The sequence below is a fragment of the Xenopus laevis genome, chromosome 7S, assembly GCF_017654675.1.
Source record: "Xenopus laevis strain J_2021 chromosome 7S, Xenopus_laevis_v10.1, whole genome shotgun sequence".
Lineage (NCBI taxonomy): Eukaryota > Metazoa > Chordata > Amphibia > Anura > Pipidae > Xenopus > Xenopus laevis.
The window spans coordinates 64,898,467-64,918,925 of record NC_054384.1 but is presented as its reverse complement, the minus strand read 5'-3'; the positions used below and the strand labels follow the sequence as shown (position 1 = coordinate 64,918,925).

The following is a 20,459-nucleotide window of genomic DNA, read 5'->3' as shown; positions in this document are numbered from 1 at the left end:
TTACTTTGAAAGCAGCAAGTTAAGTTGCAGGTAATACCTAGTCCCTTTGTAAAATGTATAATGAAGCAATAGAATTCTTAATGAATCAGATAAAATTGAGCATAGGACTGGCCAGATATGGGATGACTTTGACGTAGTTGGCCAGCTTAAATATATTGCAATATATGGACAAACAATCCCTGTTTTGTTTAAAGGGTAAGGCATTTTTTAGTAGCAGTATGCACAAAATGTCGCTGTCTTAAATATATTGATAATGGGTTGAGTGCAGAGGACTCTTGTATTTGACTATATATATATATATATTATATATATATATATATATATTGCACTCTTAACAATCCACAGCTGCCTGGGTGCTGGTGAACACATTAGTATGCAGTGAACAAACAAGCCACACTCCAAGGACTTTATTTTGAAAAATAAAGGTGAAGTTTTATTCTCAACGTTTCGGCTCCTGAAGACGGCCCCAGTTAAGGAGCCAAAACGTTGAAATAAAACTTCACCTTTATTTTTCAAAATTAAGTCCTTGGAGTGCGGCTTGTTTGTTCACTATATATATATATATATATATATATATATATATATATATATATATATATATGTATATATATATGTATATATATATATATATGTATATGTATATATATATATATATATATATATATATGTATATATATAGATACGTGTTGGAGCTGCCAAACAATGTGACTCAGGTAGAACTGAAATCCAGGGAATCCAATCACTACGTTTATTAAATTTTCAAAATAAAATGCCCTTATTCCTGGCATGTTTGCCCCATAAAAACCCAAACCCCTTTCTGTCTCTATTCTCCTCAGAGCCAGAGCCACTTAGTATTCTGTCCCTAATGCTTTTTCTTTTTACTTATAGACGCTGTACTCCGTCCTGAAGGACTTCAGGGGGGAACATACGGACTTTGAGGCCCTCGCTTCTTATTATGGTAAAATCCTATATTATTTATCAGTTCCTAAGGTTGTGCCATTGTTTTATTATTTGTGAATTCCTTTCCCCCTTTAGCTCCGTATTTAACTGAATTGTGTTTTTCCCGCAGAACATCACTACCGGGTCGAATTCGGCGAGAACATCGTCCTGTAAGTAAAACATAAATGGACTTGTTACATGTTGGGAATCATTTGCTATTGCCCCAGGGGTAACTGCAAGGGCAATACGGCTGGAAAATGTTTTATTAACATTCAGTGATATCTTTCTTTTTCAGAAAGCACTTCCTTCTTACATGCGACGTGGACCCGAGGATGAGGGCCAAAGAGAACATCATGCATTACTGGAAAATGCTCAACTCTCTGGTATGTAATGCAGAATAGATGTTTAGATGAATAGGGAACAAATGATATTAGATTGCCAGCTCTTATCTCACGCTGCTTCTTTCTTTATGTTACAGGAAGTGATCAAGAGGGAATATGCCGCCCTCAGGAAATCTGCCAAGCTGCCTCCTGTAAGTGTCACTAGTATAATATTATAGGAGAGGTTATTATTCACTGTGTGTCTCTATAATAATCTAGAACATTATCATTCATTGTATCTCCTGCTCCCCTGGGGGCATCTAAAGTCTCCCATCCAAGTGCCATTTTCACCAGAAACAAAAATGGTTTTATTACAAGTGTTCACATGGCCACAATAATGGCATTGGTACAAAGAAGCGCTTAACTTTGTTTTTTTTCTTCCACAGGATCATCCAACTCGAGTGCGAAACCGGAGGAAGCAGCTTGAGTATTTGCGGCTGGAGAATGTAAGTTCCCCTGGGATCACTGTCCCTGATGCTTTTCTTGGGTGTTTAACCGCTAGATAATGAACTTTGATTGGTCTATTGCAATCTGGACAACGGCACAAGGGGTAATTTGGTTTTTTTTCTCCCTATGATGAGAAAAGGCTGATGCTCAATTATAATTTCACAACATCAGCTGCCGGCAGGGAATCCCACACCCTGACTGCCCTCAGCATATAAAGGTACTATTAGCAGCACATATACAGGCATAATCCTAATTGTCTCCTTTCTTTCCCCTTTGCTCCTATCCTTGTGCCTGCCCTGCGCTCACAGACTATCAACCAACATCTGACCCAGCTTCACCATGAGTTCCTGAGGGAGCTGAAGCTACAGAAAGCAGCTAGGTATGTATTTTGCAATTAACACTTTCAATTACACTTACTGGCACATAACGTATTCAAAAAAACTAGATGTTTTCTCGTACCTCTTGGTGCTTTTGGCCATACTGATAGCACAGAAACTTGTTAAACTTTTTTAGGTCCCTACAACCATATCATGTATCTCAGCATGTATCACTGGGTGAAGTCTAGCATGGAACTTACTCAGCTCAGTAACTGCCCAATGTGTTACAGTAGGGACAGGTGTGTAGCAGGTATAATGATATTTCTTAGGTACAAGGCTATCTGGCTATTTTAATCATCCAGTGATCAGAATTGTAGTTGCAATACTTTGGAAACAAATTACAATAATGACCCATTTTTTTCATTTTCTTCCCTTTAAACCTAGTAGCAAAAAAGCACACAGTCCTGCAGCTGAAGAAGAGGAGGATGGAGCCCCCGCAGCAGCAGATGAGGAAGCCCTTCATACAGAAGACAAGGAAGAGGAAGGAGCTCCCGCTGAAGACCCTGCAGTGGAGAAGATGATGGAGGAGCAAGCTCCTGCAGAGGAAGAAAAGGAAGAAGAAGCTCCTGGAGCAGCAGAAGAGGAAGCTCTTGCCTCTCAGGAGAAAGAGAAAGGAGCTGAAGATAATGATGAAGCTCCAACAAATGAAGAAACAGCTCCTCCCGCTGAAGAACAGCAAGTCCCTGAAGAGGAGGAGAAAGAAGAGGGAGCAGAAGTAGGAGGTTCTGCAGAAGAACATCAAGTCCCTGGAATGGAGGAGAAGACGACGGAGGAGCAATCTCCTGCAGTGGAGGAGAAAGAGGAGGGAGCTGATGGTGAAGAAGAGATCATCAAAGATCCTCTGGTGGAGGAGAGGCCGACCCTCCGAAAACAGTTCAGGAAGGCCATCATGAAGAGGCTCCGGAGAGTTTGGGTAATGTATCAATTTACTGACAATTACCCATTATCTAGAGATGCCTCATGTTGTCCAATGCAGCTCCACTTTACTTCCTGCTGTTCTGAGCATTTTCAATCAGAACAATAAAAGGAAATCATACACTGTCTGTTGATGCCGTAGGCTGATTACTTTGAGGGCACCCCATAGACCAATGTTTGGCTGCCTTTAGGTTGTAAGAGGGTGCTGACAGAGATAAGTCTGCAGATAAAGTGTCGATTCTATAGTAGGCCAATAACAGGGGAGGTAGGTAACGCTTATAGGGCTGCTGGACATCTGGCTTAGATATCCACCTATGGAAATGGGTTGCTACTGGGTAATGGACTGGCGCCAGGTGATCAAAGCGTATAAAAGATTAAATGGCGCAGGCTCAGACTGAGATTCATAATAAGCCAAGGCATTCCATGTGTAGAGAGACCCAAACAGTCCCCACAGGCCCAACGAATAGTGCGTTCTTAAAGCAAGACCTATAGCCTTTAATATCATAAGGAAACAAGTATGTCTTTATTCTTATGTCAACACTTTCTATATCTTTTCTTTTCAGCATTCCACCCAAAGACTCGCCGCCTGCTGCTGCTGCTGCTGCCGCCGACCCAACACCATGGCCTAAATCCTAAATGATCCAGGGTGTAAAACCGACTGCCGTTTCTAGGAGTCAGGAAGGAATTTTTACCTACAGTGCAGATTGGTTCCCATAGTACTCTAGGGTTTTTCGCCTTCCTCTGGATCATTGGTCGTTAGGGATGCCCAAATATAAATTAGCTGTTAATTTTAATAAATCCTGTGCTCTCCGACAGGTTTCCCCATAAAAAAGTCTCTGTTTTTCTTTAATCCCTATGGTGAATATTGAGGAAAGGGGCTCCTGTGCCTCATTCTACCGGTTGGGTGACAGGGCAATTAATACTGCTGGGAGCTGCTCAAAATGGCAGCGTAAGGGTAAAACTGGGTTGTGGTGCTGATACAGAGGTTTATTTGAAGAAGGGAATGGGTTAATATCTCTGCAGGGTTATTTGCTTAATATGTACATTGATGGGGATGAAAGACATAGGGACACATATTGATCTCAAATGATTGCAAGGAACTACAAAATTGGTTTACTCCATAGGCCACAATGTAAGCATTTCCATTCAAGTCCATTGCCCTCTTAATATTGGAATTCCATCCACTTCCCACCAGCCTATTTATACTATACCAGACATTTAGTATATGAAGGTGCTTGATATTGGGGAATGCCTGTGCTGGATTTGTTTTTTGGTTACCACTCTCTCCAGGTTATGAGACATCCTTTTGGGGTGGGGGATTCCTGCTAAAGTGATGGAGGAATATTATATTTCTTCCTGCCCCCACAATGACACACTCCATTGTTTGCTAGGCGAGGAAGCCCTTTGAGGGGTAATAAGGAAGGTAGGGGCAAGTTGGGCCAATCCTGCACATGAACCTGGAACAGTAACTTTTAGTCAAGGTAGACTCTTTAAACAGTTACCTAACTCAACCTAAATCAAATTTATTAGTAGAACTAGGCAGTAGGTTAAATACTTTGGTCAAACACTCGCCGGTCCGAATAAAGGCAATGGTAAACGAGGAAATGTATTGCCTATGGAAAATCTGTGCTTCTGTCAGGTGACAATTCTCATGAAAATACCTTCCCCTCATTTAAATCTTAAAAAAACATTGGTGGCCTAGGGCCTTAAGAGTTAAAAACATTGGTGGCCCGGGGCCCTAAGAGTTAAAAACATTGGTGGCATGTGGCCCTAAGAGCTGAAAACATTGGTGGCCTAGCGCCCTAAGAGTTAAAAACATTGGTGACCCGGGGTCATAAGAGTTAAAATATTGGTGGCCCGGGGCCCTAAGAGTTAAAAACATTGGTGGCATGTGGCCCTAAGAGCTGAAAACATTGGTGGCCTAGCGCCCTAAGAGTTAAAACATTGGTGACCCGGGGTCATAAGAGTTAAAACATTGGTGACCCGGGGTCATAAGAGTTAAAACATTGGTTGCAAGGGGCCCTAAGAGGTAAAAACTTTGATAGCTTGGGACCATAAGAGTTGAAGACATTGGTCGCCTGGGGCCCTAAGAGGTAAAAACATTGGTGGCAATGGGGCCCCAAGAGTTAAAAACATTGGTGGCAAGGGGCCCTAAGAGTTCAAAACATTGGCGGCAAGGGGCCCCAAGAGTTAAAAACAATGGTGACAAAGGGGCCCTAAAAATTAAAAACATTGGTGACCTGGGGCATAAAGAGCTAAAAACAATTGTGGCAAGGGGCCCTACTACAAATATCCTTATCATCTACAGTGGGGGTACAATATCCCTTATAATACACAATACTCAGAGTTCCCTGTATAACTCAGCCTGTAGCCGTGTGCATTTATATGTGATGTCTATAGCCTTATAATTTACAATGGGAGTTTATTATCCCCTATAATACTTCTGTACCAGTCCCCAGTGTAACTCAACCTGCAGTCTTGTGCATTTATATTGTCACAGAACCCCTCAATGACTTCAAATCTGCTTATTATTTAATGTAGGGGGTACATTATCCCTTATAATACATGACGAATGCTCCGAGTTCCCTGTATTAGTCAGCTTGCAACCTTGTGCCTTTATATGGTCAAAGAACCCCTCAGTGACTTCTAATGTCCATATCAATTACAGTATAGGGCACAGAATCTGTTATAATACGATTCGTAAAGAAATGAGGAGAGCACTCTGCAAGCAATTAATGCTGTGGTTATCTTTTTATTACTTGACTACTTGTACAAGTAGTCAAGTAATAAAAAGATAACCACAGCATTAATTGCTTGCAGAGTGCTCTCCTCATTTCTTTACGAATCGAGTTACAGATATCAGGATACCGGTGACCTGATCGAGGACCCTTTTCCTGAACCAAGCGGGCAGAGCGTTTTTGGGATATTATACTTTCTGAATCTGTTATAATACATAAGGGATAGTTCCCTGTATAACTCAGCCTGCAGCCTTGTGCCTTTAAATTGTCAAATAACCCCTAAGTGACTTCTAATATCCTTATGAATGACAGTATAGGGTGTACAGTCTCTGTTATAATACATAATACATGAGTTATACAGTGATAGTTCCCTGTATAACTCACCGCAGCCGTGTGCCTTTATATGGATTCTAAAATCCTTATAATTTACAGTAGGGGTACATTATGCATTATAATACACAAAATATACTCATTGTTCCCTGTATAACTCAGCCTGTATCCTTGTTCCTTTATATGGTCCCAGAAATGTTTCACCGTCCCTCTCTACTATAGCACCTCATCTATTCAATGTGGCAAAACTGCTGATCCCCACATGATAGAAATCACTGCAGCCCCCAATAATCCAGGACTGGATAAACAAAATGAGTGAATTATACCATTCTGACGAAATCTCAGCTACAGCCCCTGAATATGTCACTAAATTTACAGCTAAATGGATATACTGGACCCTCTATAAAGGGGTTGTTCACCTTCCAAACACTTTTTTCAATTCAGTTGTTTTCAGATTGAAAACTTTTTTCAATTACTTTCCATTATTTATTTTTTACGGTTGAATGTTGAAAGTTGAATGTTCCTGTCTCTGGTGTTTGATTCTAGCAGCTCAGTAAATCAGGTGCAGACTCTGAACTGTTACAATTTTGCAACATTAAGTTGATACATTTCTCAGCCGCATCTCTGGAGTATTAGCAACTATTGTATCAATTCTAACAGCTGCCTGTAATGAAACCCAGAGATTCTGCTCAGCAGGGACAAAGATAAGAAATGTATCAACTAAATGTATCCATTTAGAACAGTTTACAGGGTCAGCGACCCCCAGGGCTGCTTCAGAAGGTGAAAAATGACACTTTACACTTCAATATTAGAAAAACTGTGACACATAGAAAATAGAAAGTCATTGGAAAAAGTCATTATCTCTGGTGATCTATCGGAAAACAACTAGTTGTTTGAAGGTGAACCACCCCTTTAAAGGGAGGCTGGGTTGTGCGCTGGGCCCCTCGGAAGTGCCAATTTAAAAAAAGCACCCAAATTGCCTACCTCTACAGCCACTCTGAAGATAATCCTCCCAGCCGCTCCTAAATGAATCGTTCTAGACACTTTGCAGATAATCCTCCCAGCCGCTATGAAGATAATCCACACAACCGCTCTAGAAATAATCCTCCCATCTGCACTGCGGATAATTCACTCAATCCATATGAAGATCATCCGCTCAATCACAACAAAGAAAATCATCCCATCCAACCTGAAGATAATCCTCCCAGAAGCTTTGAAGTTAATCCTCTCAGTTTCCTCTCAATCGCTCTGAAGATCCCATCTGCACTGCGGATAATTCACTCAGTCCATATGAAGATATTCCTCTCAGTCTCAATGAAGAAAATCCTCCCATCCGACCTGAATATAATCCTCCCATCCGACCTGAAGATAATCCAACCTCTCAGAAGATAATCAAGCCACTCTGAAAACAATCCTCACAGCCGCTCTGAAGATAATCCAGCTGCTCTGAAAATAATCCTCCCAGCCGTTCTGAACATAATCCACCAAGCCGATCTGAAGATAATACTCCCAGCCGCTCCAAAGATAATACTCCCAACCCTCTGCAAATAATCACACAAAATGAGGTCTCAAAAGTAATTGCTTTATTGGGCCAAATTCCAAATTGCTTTCTTAAAGAACAAAAAATCATTATCCTATTTATCCAGATTAGCATCCAGGCAAATCCTAGCTCCCCAACTGGTAAAAATCTCCAGTACAGGTATGGTACCTGTTATCCAGAATGCTCAGGGTTTTCTGGTAAACCTTTCCGTAATTTGGATCCTCATACCTTTAGTCTACTAGAAATTCATTTAAACAATAAATAAACCCAATAGGCTTAGTTTGGATCAAGTACAATGTACTGTTTGATTATTACAGAGAAAAAAGAAAACTGTTTTTAAAATTTTGGATAATTTGAATAAAATGGAGTCTATGGGAGAAAGCCTTCTTGACATTCAGAGCTTTCTGGATTACAGGTTTCCAGATAACCGATCCCATACCTGTAAAACAAATTAAGCACGTGATCCTAGAACTACCACAATATATACAACATGAAAAAAACCTTCTGTAGAATTTTACACCAACCACATCACACTAAAAACCTAAAAAATGGGCTCTATGCTAAAAATAACTCACAATATCAACCCCCCAATATCTCCCACAGCAATGCTGGACTAAATACAAACATGTTCAGTACCGACCAAAGCCATAATACTTACCATGAGAGTGTCCCAGGCAAACGTCTTCCTCTGTCTTCTGATCTCTCTTCTATCCCTTCTGCTATATCCTTCTCTTTTCTTCTGCTTCTTATTTGCATATTCCTGATAAAGACAAATGTATGTAAAAATATCCATTAAAAAAACCTATATTATGGTTTTTTTTTTGACAACATAAACTTTTCAAATCTGCCGTCATTTTTGTACAATTCTATTTCTATAACAAGTTATAGACTAAAAAAATGAAGGGGAAAAAGATCAAATTGAAGGTCACTTTAGAAATCAACATACTTTAGGTTCCAAGTCCAAAAACTGTAGGTTCACCCCACAGAATCATAGACTTTTTTTGCAAAATACACACAATCACCAATATGAGCCCATAACCCTTTAGCCCACACAAAAACCTCTGGCTCACTGTCCTGACCTGACTCATAACACTGCTACAGTGCACTATAAGAAAACTAAACCTATGCTAACTGAGCCTCACACTTCCTACTCACTTGGGTCCTGGTTGTGGTTCTCCTGCAAGGTGGCTTCTTCAGTAGATGTTCATCCTGTGATGCACAAATGTCCCTGTGGCTTGTCTCCAGTTCTCTTCTAAACTCCACCCCTTTCTATGTGTTTCACTACTCTCACTCCCTCTAGTGGCCAAACACTATATATACAGGTAAAATAGATCCAACCCAACTCTACACTGCCATCTAGGAGCAGAAGTTGGTAATTACAATGTAATAACTTGGGAATGCCTTTAAAGACTAATGGCACACTGGGAGATATGATGCCCACGTTTCAATTTGTGCTACCATGGGTGAAACATATCCCTGAAATGTTTTTTCCACTGGCCAGGGCCAGAACTAGGAGCAGGCAGAAGAGGCAGGTCCTACAAAGCAATGAAAGGGGGGCGCTGGGAGCTACCTTTAAAAATGTCTTCTGCCTTCCCCTAGCCGGGTTCGCACCACTTACTTCCCTTTGCTCTCCCCTCCCTCGTCACCCTCCCCTCCGTTGCTTTCTCTACCCACCCTTCGTCGCATTCTCCTCCCCTCCATTGCTCTCTCCTTCTTTGGGTGCATCCGGGTTGTTCTGCCACCGGCAATAAAGTAAATCGCCAGTCGGAAAACATACTCGGCACTTTGTTCCCAAAATGCAACTTCAGGTAACTTAAGGAACTTTTTATTACCAGCAGGGGAAACATTTTGAGAGAGATTTGTATAAATTCTATTTTCTGTATAATCTTGTCCAGCCCTAGAAGGGATTTTGATCTCCATCTCTTAATTCTGCTAAAAACATATAAACTTTAACTTAGTTACCATCAAGTACAAGACACTGTTTTATTATTAGAGGAAAAAGGCAGTCATTTTTAAAAAGTATAGGTATTCCTTTGTACTAAGCTTTATGCACTGAATCTAGGATTTGCATATTCAAATTAGGGGTGAGAAGGGAAATCACGTAACTATTTGTCACAAAACAAGGAAGTAAAAATATTTTTTCCACTTTTTACATTCCTGTCACTGCTCATATGCAAATTTAGATTCCGATTCTATATGGTATTCGGCCGAATCTTTAATTAAGGATTCTGGTATTTGGCCGAATCCCAAATCCCCTGACACCACTACACACTATGGGTGGCAACAAGACCCAGATGCAGCCGCCAGGCTGGAACTCCATGACTGGACTGCTCCACAAGATGGCGGCACAATGCTTTAAGTCCAGGCTACTATGCACCGCAATAAAGGATTGCTGGGCAGCCCTATCTGTAAAAATAGAGGCAGTTAAGACCGACCTCTCCCTCCTACAAGCTGACCTCCAGACACTGATAAAGAGGACAACTGGAGCGGAGAGAAGGATCTAAAGATTAGAGGACATGTGCAACCCCCTGGGGGTACAAGTGCACACTCTACAAAGCCAAAACCCAACCCTGGCATCCAAACTGAACAACAACGAAAACAGGCAGCTAAGGAATGCCTAAGTTTGCTTTAAGACTGTACAGAGAGATCTCAAAAAATAGGGAAGCAAAATTCAGCAGGAACAGTCCATAAATTTGCTTACAGCCTGAACAGAGTTCCCATAAAACTATGGCAGCATAGGCATTCCCCTGTAATAAGCACAATTCAGCAGGAACATTCCCAAACTTTGCTCATAATCTGTATAGAGAGTTCCCATAAAAATGACCACCGTGATGATGGTCAATGTTCATGGGTCAAAGATCGTGTGCCAAATGGTATGGGACAAAGGTCATGGGTCAAATAGCATTGGTCAAATGTTTGGGTCAGAGGGCAATCCACCAAAGCATATGGCTGCAGATATCGAACCCCATGATGGTGGTCAAAGGTCATGGGTCAAAGGTCATGAATCAGGGGTAACTCCCTCAAAGCAGATGGTGGCAAGGTCATGGGTCAGAGGGGACTCTGACAAAGCAGAAGGCTGCAAGAGCCACCAAGGCAGACAAATGACAACTATTATGGTGGTCAATAGTCATGGGTCAAATGACATATATCAAAGGTCATGGGTCAAATGGCATGGGTCAAAAGAGTGTTCTATGCCAAAGCCGATGGCTGCAAGAGTGACAAGGCAGAAAAGTATACCACTCCGCCAAAGCAGAAAGCTGCAAGAACCCACATGGCAGATGAGCCTCATGATGACGGTCAATGGTCATGGGTCAAAGGTCATGTGCAAAATGGCATGGGTCACAGGTCATGGGTCAAAAGGGACTCTGACAAAGCAGATGGCTGCAAGAACCCCCACAGCTGATAAGAAAACCCCATGATGGCTGTCAAAGGTCATGTGTCAAAAGTCGAAGGTCTAATGGCATTGAAGGCCGTCCAAGTAAAGGCACAGCTGCAAATTATGTTGTGCTGATCACAAGAAGAAACTGGAGGGATTTTGTTACATTTGTGTTCGACTTCTATAGTCAGATTTTAACTTGGTGCTTACTAGCACGGTGAAGGCAGGCTGGTATCACCTGTAGCAATAAAGAGCATGGGTTAAAGGTCATGAGTAAGATACAAAGAATTTAAATTGGTGTTTACGCAAAAAGCCCTCTGTTTGAATAAGGGCACAGCTAGGAATAAGCAAACCCCATGATGGAGACCAAATTGCATGGATCAGAGGGAACTCCCTCAAAGCAGATGGTGGCAACAGCCACTAAGGCAGACAAGTGACAACCATTGTGGTGGTCAAATTGTATGGGTCAAAGGTAATGGGTCAGCAGGCACGCCGCCAAAGCAGATGCTGCAAGAGCCCACAGGGCAGATGTTCATATACTATTCATATACTACTTCTGATTTGATCGTGCACCTCTGGCTTTGTCTTGGATCGAGTGCGGGCACTGCCGGATAATATATATATATATTAGCAAAAAAGAAAACCGCACCAAACAGGACTTCATATTGTGTCAAAAAATCAAAAATGTATTTTCAACATTTCGGCTCTAGTGCTCGAGCCGTCTTCATGAATAAGAAAATTGTGTACCACCATACAAACTTAAATCCCTCAAAAGCCCGCCAAACAATGCAGTGACGTGTGTTAAGGGGGTTGAACCATTTAGGGCCCCATGATGACATCATCCGATAGCCCCATCTACTATTTAACTGTATAATTCCCAGTGTGACTTATCCAAATATAGTGACTTCAATATAAGTGCATTTTAGTGAGAACAGGCAATTGCTCGACTGTTAGAAGTACCTTTAATACTCACAGTTAAAAAAAGGGGGGAAAAAAATAACCGTGTCTTCTCCACTTTCCCTCTTCAGAGGGAGTAAAGCCATTGAGGTAGACGCTACGCTGGAGAGGATCCAGCTATACACATGCCTTGTATGTTGTCGCCTCCACTACAGATACGGAGAGGTGCATAGAGATGGCAGTTCCGTTGTGCTCCATGGCCATACCTTCCTTGAAAACATACTACACCTTAGAGCAGGGATCCGCGACCTTTTGGACCCTCGAGCAACATTCAGAAGTAAAAGTAGTTGGGGAGCAACACTAGCTATGAAAAATGTTCTTGGGGTGCCAAATAAGTGCCATGATTTGCCATTTGGTAGCCCTATGTGGATTGTCAACCTACATTGAGGCTCTGTTTGGCAGTGCACCTGGTATTTATACAACCAAAACTTGCCTCCAAGCCAGGAATTCAAAAATAAGCTCCTGCTTTGAGGCCACTGGGAGCAACATCCAAGGGATTGGTGAGCCACATTTTGCTCACGAGCCACTGGTTGGGGACCACTGCCTTAGAGTGTCCTGCGCTTGCCGTATTATCCGCACCACTTGGCCCGCACCTCATTGGACAATCGCTGACACACACTACCAATTAACCCTTACTGGGATCTCTATAGGTAACTCATCACTCGAACAGCTTACACCATTACCCACCAGATGTGGAGAACGGTGAGCATATTACATTGGCGTTTCTGTTACACACAATAGGCAGTGGTCATGCAATGTTCACTCAAGTACATCCTCTACCAGAGGAATCTACTCGCACTTCCTATAGGCGCTGTGTCGGCTATATTGCTTGCTCATTGTAAGTGGCATGTGGGGATTCAATAGCGCACTCTCTTAGTGTTAGTAGATGAAATGTCATCGCTATTCTTACGTTTCTTATTTCACCGGATACTGCCACACACTAGCCGAACTCTGCAAGAGGCATGTAACCATCTGTGAGCCGGATCCTCAATCGAGCGTAAATGTATAGAACCTGAAGAGCAATATACAGAAAATAGGGGATTAATTCTTACAAAAGGGAATAACAATAAAAAACAAAAAATAAAATAATAAAAAATGAAACAAAAAGGGGGGGGGAATAGGGGGGAGGGGGAGTTACATATAATTGAAAGTGTTGGCAGTGGCGTAACTAGACCACAAAGGGCCCTGGTACAGACATTTACAACTGGGCCCCCCCTAAAAGGATTGTTCGCCTATGAGTTACATTTTAGTATGATATAGAGAGGGATATCCTGAGACTATTTGCAATTGGTTTTCATTTTTTATTATTTGTGGGTTTTGAGTTATTTAGCTTTTTATTCAGCAATTTCAGTAGTCTGGTTGCTAGTAGTCTGGTTGCTAGGGTCCAAAGTCCCCTAGGAACCATGCATTGATTTAAATATGAGACTGAAATATGAATAGGAGAGGGCTTAAATACACAAATGAGTCATTAAAAATTAGCAACAACAGTTAATGTAAAAGTTACACGAAAAAAGGACATTAGAAGTCACTGAGGGGTTGTTCTGTGACCATAAAAAGGCTCAAGACTGCAGGCTGAGTTATACAGGGAACTCTGAGTATCACTCATGTATTATAAGGGATAATGTACCCCCTACTGTAAATGATAAGGATATTAGAAGTCACTGAGGGGTTATTCTGTGACCATATAAAGGCACAAGGCTGCAGGCTGAGTTATACAGGGAACTCTGAGTATCACTCATGTATTATAAGGCATAATGTACCCCCTACTGTAAATGATAAGGATATTAGAAGTCACTGAGGGGTTATTCTGTGACCATATAAAGCATATTCTAGTACCATATCGACCACATAAACTACAACTGCCAGCATCATGAACCAGCAGGTGGAAGAATTTGCCCAGGGTTATATGGCAACACTTCAAAGTTCTATAAAGAATCACAATATTTATATTAAAAAAAAAACCCTGGGTGTCCCAGTGCAACTAGCAATGAGCTCCCTGGTGCCAGGGCCTGGACTGCAGTCTGCAGAAACTTTTCCCTCTCCTGCTGTAGCAGCGCTAACCCAGGGACCGTCTTAGTCAGTGTGCCCACACACCTGCCATTCATCTCAGGCTGCAGGCACAAAAAGACTTTGTACCAGAACACAGACAGACACACACACACACACACAGCACACAAAGGCTGAGAGAAACTTACCCCATGCACCTGAGGTCTCTAACGCACAGGGGTGCTTCACCAATGAGGCAAGTTGAGGTGGTACTAGGTACCAGGGGCAGCAAAAATGCTGCTCCTGGTACTTTAAGAGCGAATTTCGGGGGGGGGGCAGCAGCAATGGCTGCTGCCTCAGGTGGCGGAGGGGCCAGGATCGCCCCTACTAACGCATCAGGGATGCCCCTCCCCCTAGTATAGCGGCAGCAGCTCCTCCATGTGGGTCTGCGTGATAGCCAGTGCCTGTGTAAAATGGAGGAGGTGGGGAGAGAGATGAGAAAAAAACAAATTCCCACTCCGAGAATGCCTGTGCTTCCACCAGCATTTGCCATGATATCATGACGGACCCGCCCCCTGCTTGCGCTTCCCAGCGTAGCCTGGAGACGGGGGAGATCACATGCAGGAGCTGAACTGAAGCGGAGGCGGAGCTACTGTCACTTGAAACTCCCGGTGTGCAGGCTTTGAAGGGACATTGGTGGAGGAGGAATAACAGAACTTCCTGCTTCCTTCCATCGCTGCCCGATTGGACGAAGCATGCCACTGCCACCAATGATGTCACACGAAAATACAAGTAACTTAATTCCTTTTCTGGGACGCTGCGGCGCCTGAGGGCCCCATAAATGGGGCAGGGGTGTGGGGGCCCTGGTACAGCCGCACCCGCGGTAGTTCCACCATTGTAATAGGGGAAAAAAGAGAAATTTATAGGAAGGCCGGTATTTTTTTCCAGAAAAGGTGGCAACCCTAGCAGGCTGGTATAGCTATTCTCAGTAAACTCTCCCATCTCATCTTATTTGTAAACAATGTTTCTTCATAAGCATTTTCATAAGCATCTTTTCATAAAATATCTTTCTAACTTGCATGTGTTTCCCCACTACTGCTGCTCCTGAATCTGGTGCTGCCAAACTCAGGCATGGCTGAATACAAGGGAGGGCAGAGACCTGCAGGATTTCATATAGCATGCAGGGCAGTCTGCAAAAACATGGCACCGCCATTTTGAGAAATTTGTACTCTGCCTTGCAGCTGGCAACATCATATCCTACTGTATCTTGTGGGCAGGATGTGGTAGCAGCCATACGCTAGCCAATACGATACCGCATCTGACCACTTGGCTCACACACTGAACTTATGGATAGCCTACAAACCATTTTTTATGTTCTGTTTTTAAAGCTTATGGTGTGAGCCAGGACTACCATCAGTGAGGTTAGAGCCTCTGTCTATGCGGGGTACTTGGACTGTAGGGTTGCCACCTGGCTGGTATTTTACCGGCCTGGCCGGTAAAAATGACGATTGATCCCAATGTTATTAATAGGGAAAAAAGATAAATATATAGGAAGGCCGCAACCCTATTGGACTGCCATATAGTGGTGGGATTTGGGCGGGACGGGGTAGGTGGGTTTAGGTGGGCTGTGTATGGCAGATTTGGTCTAAACAATTGGAACAGCGGGAAGTGAAGAGGAGCTGCGGCTCCTCTTTGTTTTGTTATCTGCAGGGCTGGAGTCTGTACATAAATCCTTCGACTCCTACTCCTCATTTTATAGTACTTCCAACTCCTCTGTTTTTAAACTACATAAACCAAAAAAAAACTTGTATTGAATATTAAACCTCGCATATAACTGTTAATCCAAAATAAACTAAAGCTTTTGGCGACTCCAGATACCCAAAATTCCTCCCAACTCCGACTTCACAGCTCTGCTTTTCTGTCTATGCACCATGTTCTGGCCTGTACATTGGCAGATTAAAAGTGTACATAATGTACATGCAAAATGAATAAAGAGTAACCCATACTGGGATTTGGTGGGTTTCCTTGGTGCAGCAGCCATGGGGTCCGCAGAAAAGTTTCCAGGGGGGGGGCAAGGAAGAAAACATATTTCACAATTTACTAGTACCCACATTTTGGTTTTTCACACAAACCTAACAACAGCTTTTCTATAAATATTTCGAGTAGTAACTGTTGCACATGTATAGCATTGCCATTCTGTTAGTGACACAAACTCCTTGTTTGCCAGGACAACACTTGGTATTTTCTACTTTCTTAACAAAATTACTAGCCAGAGGTTTGTAGAAAGTTATTCCCTCTAGAGTTCCTGTTACAACTAGATACATACAGTGATGCCTCCATTTTACATAGCCTCATTTTAAGTATTTCCATATGTTATACAACTTTTTGTGGCCCCACGGTCCCACCAATATTTAATGCATAATACGTTTCACTGACTTTACACCATTTTTCTGGTCCATTTTTTTACATATGGCAACAGAATATCCTCTATTATGACGTGTGTGTGTGAGAGAGGGAGTGTGTGGAAAATATTATGCAACAAACAATTTGTTTTTCTCGCAGTCCTCATAAAAGGAAGCACTGCATGCAAACACTGCAGCATTCGCAGCATTAAACATTCGCAGCATTAAAGCCCGAACAACCAGGCCGCGCGAAAGCTTTTTTTATCGTCAACTCACTGCCTGCCCTCCCACTACATTCCAGATACACCTGAACTGGGAACTGAACTTTGTGAACTGTTCATTTTATTTGCACAATTCTAAAGGTTTTACACATGTATATATCCCAATTTCTGCCAATATATTGTACATTTCAAATGTTTAAATAATATATTGTGTATTCTATGTGCTTTTTTGTGATATATACTAGCTGGAGCCACGTCGTTTCATCTCACTGTGTATCCGTATACTGCTGAGATTACAATAAAGTTTAGTTTGACTGTCCTTGTCAGATTTAATTAGAAGGTGGATGCCTTCCTCAGCCACCTGCTACAGTATTGTACATACAAAATATCTGCGGTTTCCAGAAAACTGCTACTGATGTAGGTGCCGATGTTATCTCTTGGAGAGGACAGGGGGAGTATTTATATACAGAAACCCCGAGGGCCTGTGCCTAAGGCGGCAGGATTTTGGGGGGGCCTCGGGGTGCCTGATAAATGTAGTTTTTTAAATTCAAAAAAGGTTAGGGTGCACGGCTTAGGGGAATGTTTAGGCCCTTTGCTGGGGTCTGCCTCGCACCCTACTAAAGCAGTATTTGTTGGTTGCAGCTCTAGTCTCCAGTCTCCTATAAGACAATAACAATAAGGCTGTGGCCAATAGGCTGCAAGCGTCTAAGGAGTTACTATTGCCCTTCTACTGTCTATTTAAGCCTGCTGCCTGGATGGTGAGGAGGTAGAACATGATTTGAGACCAGGAAAATGATTCCATTTATAAACATTAAAGAGCTGCAAAAGAGTAAAGTTGAAAAACAGAATAATACTGTCTGCCTCAGTGATCCCATAACTGTATCTCTCTAGCCACTGCTAAACTACAATTCCCAGCATTCAAAGCCAGAACCAGTAGCAGAGTTGTAGCTGATGGGCTAAGAGAGGAGATCTCAGCAGGACCTTCCTTCATTGGGCATGGGAGAGTCCAGTCAGCGACCAGTGAGTTCTGATGGTGGCCCTGGTTCTATGACTGCTTATGTTTAATGTCTATTTGTTGTATTTTCATAAATGCACATGTGTGTGACTGATGTGATTGGCTGCCAATTACTGGTATATCATGCCTTACTTGAGGATGACATCACTCCCAGCTCAGCACTGATTGGCTGAAAGCTTCCAGGGAAGGTGACTTAACAGCTCAGGCACAAGTGACCAGTATTTCATTTCTGGATTCAGAGGTAAGTGGAACATACTTTATGGGGGGAGGGGGTATCAATAATACAAGGGGATAGTTTGGGCAGTGTGGCTTCCATGATTTATAGTAGTGCGGGGACTAGAGCCAGGCCCGGACTGGCAATCTGTGGGATCTGGCAAATGACAAAAGGGCTGCTGTAAGATGCCATAGACAGTCACTATTTATTGGGCTGCTGGGGGGCTATGAGGGCCTATGTGTGTCTCAAATTCCAGGGCCATTTTTAAATCCCAGTCCGGACTTTAGTCTAGAGCCAAAGCTCCCAAAATTGCCCCACTATTGCCTGCTACTGTAATTGTCTGGGAAGGTGCTTGTCATGAAATTGTCCATTGGAGATGTCAGTTTATCTTTCCAGTTCCATCTTTTCCAATTTCATTGGGGGGGAATTTTTGGTTATAAGCCACCAGGGAGTACAAATGGGTATAACTACAAGGAAGGGTACAATCAATGATGGGCCTTGAAAATGCCCCTTCCCAAACTACTAAAACTTGTGGGTGCCAAAGTACCCAAAATCTGCCTGTGTGCCATTGCTAAGGGGAATGAGACAACATGAGAACTTGCTGTCCCACCAACTCTAATCCTGTGCTTATCTAGCTGTGCCTTAACTACAATTCCCAGCACCCCCTGTGGCCTGTAGTTATAGAATATAGTATGTTTGGTATTTCTTGTTTACTTGTTACAGCTTTTGAAGTGTTAGACCATATACTCAGCTGCTCTTTAGCTGTAACTGTCAACTGCCATTTTTTCCAACTGCCATTGGCCAACTGTCCCACTCATCACTCATCCTCCTAGTGGCCTCAGCATTAGAGTAGATGATGATGGTAAGGGAGGACCTGAGAAGAAAGACAAGTAGCACAAGCCTAGAATTAGGGTGCCTTGTGTTATGGGTGCAGGGGCAATGATCAGAGCTTGACTGGTTATGAAAAGCCCCAGTGGGCCCTTTACTCACCTGGGCCTCTAATGGGAACCAGTTTCTTCTTGCCCCTATTAAACCCCGCCAGTAACATACAGCTTACAGCAATGGACAGAGGGATTTGGGATTTGATTGATGACTCCCGTTCAATTCTAATTCAATTTAATATAAGCCTTGCTTCTGCCAACCAGCACCCAATTAGGCATAAAATGACCCAATGCAGCGTGATTCAAGTGCTTCCCATTAACCCTCATCCGAGTTGCTGCCTGTATCCACCACACCTGGAACCCCACACGCCTCCCATGACTACAGCGCCGGTCTAGCGGCCCCTCGATACCAATACAATCCTCTGTACTCCCTCCAAATCCCCCTCCTTCATCTCTATCCTCACCAAGTTGCCTGCGTAACTCTCCGGTCGTTACTGCCCGTCATTTCCATAACCCACCCCAACTATATCCAGCTAGAGGCAGCATATTCCGAACCCATCTAAGAATCCAGCTATATACAGATAACTATTTATGCCACGAGGCGGCCTTAACAGTTCACCCAATCTCTCTCCTCTACCTCTCTTACTCTTTCCATTAAAGTACAACTCTCACGAGCGATTTCAGGATTTCCATCGCACTTCCTCTAGTCCATCCTCCACTATTCCTAGTCCTCCTCTAGATCCGATTCATGCGCAGCCAGAAGGAGCCCAAAGCAAGGCAAGACGACCCAACCACAAGGAACAACCACAAAACGTCTTTTTTAGAACCACCTATTCCAACGTTCCCATCACGGAGCGCCAGGAAAACACACCTCTTCGACCCCAACCATGGGCCGCGTCCTACTTCCTGGGGAAGCAACCCCGCCTAATAAGGATCCACCGCCCCCCATCAGGACCGGGACACCGGCCGGGGACCACCGCTCCTCGCCCGCATGACCAGGGGGCCCGCAGCCAGTGCCTGCACTGTCTCGAAACCAGCTCCCGGCTCCCGTGAGAGCGCCGATGCATGTTGGCCATCTTTCAATTCCGAACAGCCCGAATGCGGACCAGTTGCCAAAAAGCCGCCGAGCAGCCTAACATGCCGACCCCAAGTCACGAAAACCAGCACCGAAGCCGAAGCATCCGCGCCAACGCCGCGAAAAAGCCCCCCCGAACAGCATCTGGACCACCACAGAGGCGAAAGTTCTCAGTCCCCTGCCAAAGCCATAGTTCAGTTTTACGAACCACCCGATATTTGCGCTCCCTCCCTATTTTTCTAACATCCGCCTGGCCACCACATGTCCCCTTATATTCAACATATGCGTACCGAGCCCCTCGCACCAATGTTTTTTTAAAAACACCTTATTTTCCTCCTGGCCTCGCTCCGCCCCCCAAATTTTTTCTAAACTTCTGCCAACCGCCGGGCTCGCACCCAATGCTTTTTTAAAAAAAAACATTAGGGGGGGGCCATCCGGCGCCAATGTTGTTTTTTTCAACTCCCAAAGGTATGTTACCCAACTTGCCTGGGGCGCTTACTTTTTTACGCCCCTGATTTTCAGCATACTTTGCCCTCCTAAACCCCCTACTAATCTCCGCCGCTTTTACTAACTTCCCGTGTGGGGGTGGCCCTCCGGGGCGGGCTCCTTTTACGCTCGACCCTGTTCTGGTCCGGTCTTCCTAACTTGATGTGGAGTGCGGTACTA

At 43.4% G+C, this 20,459-nt stretch overlaps 1 protein-coding gene and 1 long non-coding RNA gene across 2 annotated transcripts in view; one reads left to right on the top strand and one right to left on the bottom strand.

Annotated features, from left to right (window-relative positions):
- Nucleotides 1-1,215: 1,215 nt before the first annotated feature.
- Nucleotides 1,216-7,378, top strand: LOC121396022 (neuromodulin-like). Its single transcript, XM_041570617.1, has 7 exons — nucleotides 1,216-1,322; nucleotides 1,418-1,471; nucleotides 1,706-1,765; nucleotides 2,075-2,145; nucleotides 2,528-3,056; nucleotides 3,622-3,655; nucleotides 7,167-7,378. Exons 1-7 carry the CDS (start codon nucleotides 1,272-1,274, stop codon nucleotides 7,376-7,378), a joined length of 1,011 nt encoding a protein of 336 aa, XP_041426551.1. The 5' UTR covers nucleotides 1,216-1,271.
- Nucleotides 7,379-8,365: 987 nt separating this feature from the next.
- Nucleotides 8,366-20,459, bottom strand: part of LOC121396108 — a 31,666-nt gene continuing 19,572 nt past the window's right edge. The window contains exons 2-3 of the long non-coding RNA XR_005962827.1: nucleotides 12,910-13,011; nucleotides 8,366-8,426 (exon numbers count right to left, since the gene is read on the bottom strand). This is a non-coding gene — a long non-coding RNA (uncharacterized LOC121396108). The remainder of the gene's footprint in view (nucleotides 8,427-12,909; nucleotides 13,012-20,459) is intronic.